We start from the raw sequence: 3,346 nt of genomic DNA, 5'->3' as shown, positions 1-3,346 counted from the left end.
CATCACCAGATTTTTTTTATCATTCAAGCTAGCAAATTCACCAACAATACAACCAATTCATGTTCAAATATTTGGTTATCCAAAAGAAACGAAACATGTAATGATTAATACAAGTCAGAGCTAATGCTTATAAATCAGATTCACATTCATCCAAATAGGCTAAAATTCAACTTCAAACAATCCTCTTATGAATAAAAAGCAATGTAGCTTTTACAGTAAAACTCACAAACAATTCCAAAGGCAATGGCATTTCAAATAACCATGCACCATACGTGAATGCAGCAAACCTATCACAACATGTTCATCCAGTTCCATCTCTTTCATAAAAGAACTATTATAATTTGTTCATTAGCAGTCAGAGTAAGAATTTAGAGCATTCAAATTAACATCAAAACACTTCTAGGATACAATTATAATATTGTTATCTAAAATCAACCAACAAATACTTTGATTTTCATTACGTAGACACATGATTTCGAAATCTTGACGATCACATTAATTAAAAACTTTTTTTTCTTAATTAAAATCAATCACAAATAAACTTTAGACAATAACACTCATATACTCAAAACAATTCAAATAAATCACCCATTAATCCATTATTCTATTATAAATATATTAGAATTATTATAAATATTTGTTTTAGATATAATATTCTACCAGTCAATTCGATAATGTTATCATTACAATTTGATTAAAACAATTGATTAAAAAATTTTAATTTTAAAAGAACACACTTCACGTGTTAGTGCAGAAATTCCGTTGGTTAGGAGAAAATAAAACAAAATTGCAAGAATTCAAATTCAATTAAAAAAAAGAGTCCAGACCGATTCTTATTGGTCAGTTTAAGGAGAAACGGATTGCCAAGTAAACAACTGAGAGCCATAGATATAAATTTTATTTTCTGATCTAACGGTAGACATATTTTCAAAGCAAGATCCTCCCACCATGACCGTGAAAGTATAAAACCTTACCTACACCAGATTTACCCTCAACTCGTCCTCACCACTTCTCACAATCTCTCACAATTTCATAGCTCGAATCTAGTGCTCGATTGTGAAAATGGACGCAAGCACAAAGGTGAAGAAGGGAGCAGGAGGAAGAAAAGGAGGAGGACCAAGGAAGAAGGCGGTGACAAGGTCCGTCCGAGCTGGTCTTCAGTTTCCCGTCGGAAGAATCGGCCGTTTCTTGAAGAAAGGTAGATATGCTCAACGTGTTGGTACTGGTGCTCCGGTTTACCTGGCTGCTGTTCTAGAGTATCTTGCTGCTGAGGTACTTATTTCCACTTTGAAATTCTTTGCTACCGATTTTGAATTTTGTAAATTGATTTTTTGTATTATTGAATTAGAACCTAATTTTGGAATTTATTTTTGTGTGAAGGTTCTTGAGTTGGCTGGAAATGCTGCACGTGATAACAAGAAGAATAGGATTAGTCCAAGACATTTGTTGTTGGCTGTGAGGAACGATGTAGAGCTTGGAAAATTGCTTGCTGGTGTTACTATTGCTTATGGTGGTGTTCTTCCTAATATCAACCCTGTGCTTTTGCCTAAGAGGACTGAAAGTGCCGCCAGCGCTCCCAAGTCTCCTTCCAAGGCCAAGAAAACACCCAAGAAAGCTTAGATAGGTTTATTCTTTTCTTGTTATTATGTGTGTATATCTTAGATTATGCACCTCTCATGTGACATATAATTGTTCAATGTATACCAAGCTATGTAATTTGAATGCTGTATTTCTCAGGTAGGAGATTGATTCGTTAATGAAAACGTTTTGTTCTAGTTACCCCCTTTGTTTACTTGAGAAGTTCATCTAGTTTGATAAGTTAATTAATGTCTGACTATTTTGAAAATCAGCTATACCATGGACCTGAATCCTTTCTTGATAGATTATAAATAGTTATAGGCTATAGAAGATTCAACGGTTTATTTGAGTTTTTTTTTAAAGTTTAGATTCACCAAATATAATGATGAGAATGCTGGAGATGGTTATGGAGATAGCAATGAACATATAGGGTGGTGTATGGTGATGATGAAAGCATATCCTATTTTTTCTATCGGAATTCGAAGTTGGATGTATGATAATCTTCAATCCAACGATTAATCCAAAATTCACTTAAAAAACCATTGTTTCTGTCCAAATTTATATTTGCATTTTAATTTTCTGCGGCGGTTTTTTGACCAAGAATGGTTCTACTTTTGCTTTATTTATACATTTTTTTTTCTTCGAAAGACAATTTTTGTGAATATGATTTTTGTGAATTATAAATTTTGAGATGATGTTTTTAAAGCAAGATTATTGTGATGAAATAATATAGTTGGAATAGGTACCACAGTAGTATGTGAATGTGATGCGTATGCTTGTGGTGATGGTGATGTACAGCCATGGTTAAAATACAAATTTGTGATGGAGTCGTATGATGGATGTTGGTGAAAATAAATAAATAAATACTTTCTGAATATGATGGAAAAAAGAGTTTAATGCTAGCCGAGTTTATGTGATAAGGTTAAAATGCTACAATACTACTATCTTGGTTATTAAACCAAAGTACACCTACTATCTGGTTGTTAATCAAATCGAAGGAAGAGATCTTATTTAGATATCTGCAACTTTTTATTTTATTAAACTATATTTAATTAAATAAATATTTCACATATCTTAAAATAAATTCTAACATACCTAACACTACGGTTATTAGTTATAAATATAATAAAATACATAACCGCTTATAGATAACCATTCAACCAATCATTTCCTGCTATTTTTTCACTACAACTACTGCTTGATGATTGCGCTTATAAAGATGAAGAAAATGAGTGAAGAGAATTTAATTAAAAGAACTAAAAATAATAATTAAAAGAGAATATTCGTTAGAACTCTGGAAATGGACTATGGAATGACTTAAAAGAGAATTTCATTGTCTATTTTAATCTTTTGACTTATTTATTTTTTAGTATTTATTTTGTTACATCTTGTAATATTTAGAATAATATTTTTTGAGAGAGGAATGTTGTTATATTAATATTATTGTATTTGATAAGAATGGAATTTGGGGATCTTTATTAGAAATTGGCAAGGTGAACAATTTTTAGAGTATAATGGATTGACGTGGATGATAAAAAAGTACATGTGGAGGATAGAGATATGAGTATTTTATTTTCCTTAATTCTGAAATATATAATTAACATGGAAACGTTGTAAATAAAAACAATATTAGTTTAGTGGTTAAGAATTTCGCCTAATAAACACAAACACAGGTTCTTAGTTTCAATCATATTGGTAGTAAAAGTTACAATTTTTTCAATGTTTTACTATTCAAAGTAATACGATTATATTTTATCATGTAAGATAA

At 30.8% G+C, this 3,346-nt stretch overlaps 1 protein-coding gene across 1 annotated transcript; it reads left to right on the top strand.

Annotated features, from left to right (window-relative positions):
• Positions 1-973: 973 nt before the first annotated feature.
• On the top strand, positions 974-1,779 carry LOC127119597 (histone H2A.2). The gene is made up of 2 exons (NM_001427375.1): positions 974-1,272; positions 1,381-1,779. The coding sequence occupies exons 1-2, from the start codon at positions 1,063-1,065 to the stop codon at positions 1,618-1,620; spliced, it is 450 nt and encodes a 149-aa protein (NP_001414304.1). The 5' UTR covers positions 974-1,062; the 3' UTR covers positions 1,621-1,779.
• The last annotated feature ends 1,567 nt before the right edge of the window (positions 1,780-3,346 follow it).

Source organism: Lathyrus oleraceus, chromosome 2 (assembly GCF_024323335.1).
Source record: "Lathyrus oleraceus cultivar Zhongwan6 chromosome 2, CAAS_Psat_ZW6_1.0, whole genome shotgun sequence".
NCBI classification, from domain to species: Eukaryota; Viridiplantae; Streptophyta; class Magnoliopsida; order Fabales; family Fabaceae; genus Lathyrus; species Lathyrus oleraceus.
Note: the sequence above shows the minus strand (reverse complement) of the source record. Positions and strands in the feature narration are given on the sequence as shown.

Bases quoted from the DNA above. Each gene is read 5' to 3' on its own strand.
- LOC127119597 (NM_001427375.1), top strand. From the start codon at position 1,063: ATGGACGCAAGCACAAAGGTGAAGAAGGGAGCAGGAGGAAGAAAAGGA. The intron at 1,273-1,380 runs GTACTTATTTCC...TTTTGTGTGAAG, and splicing joins TAGAGTATCTTGCTGCTGAG to GTTCTTGAGTTGGCTGGAAA.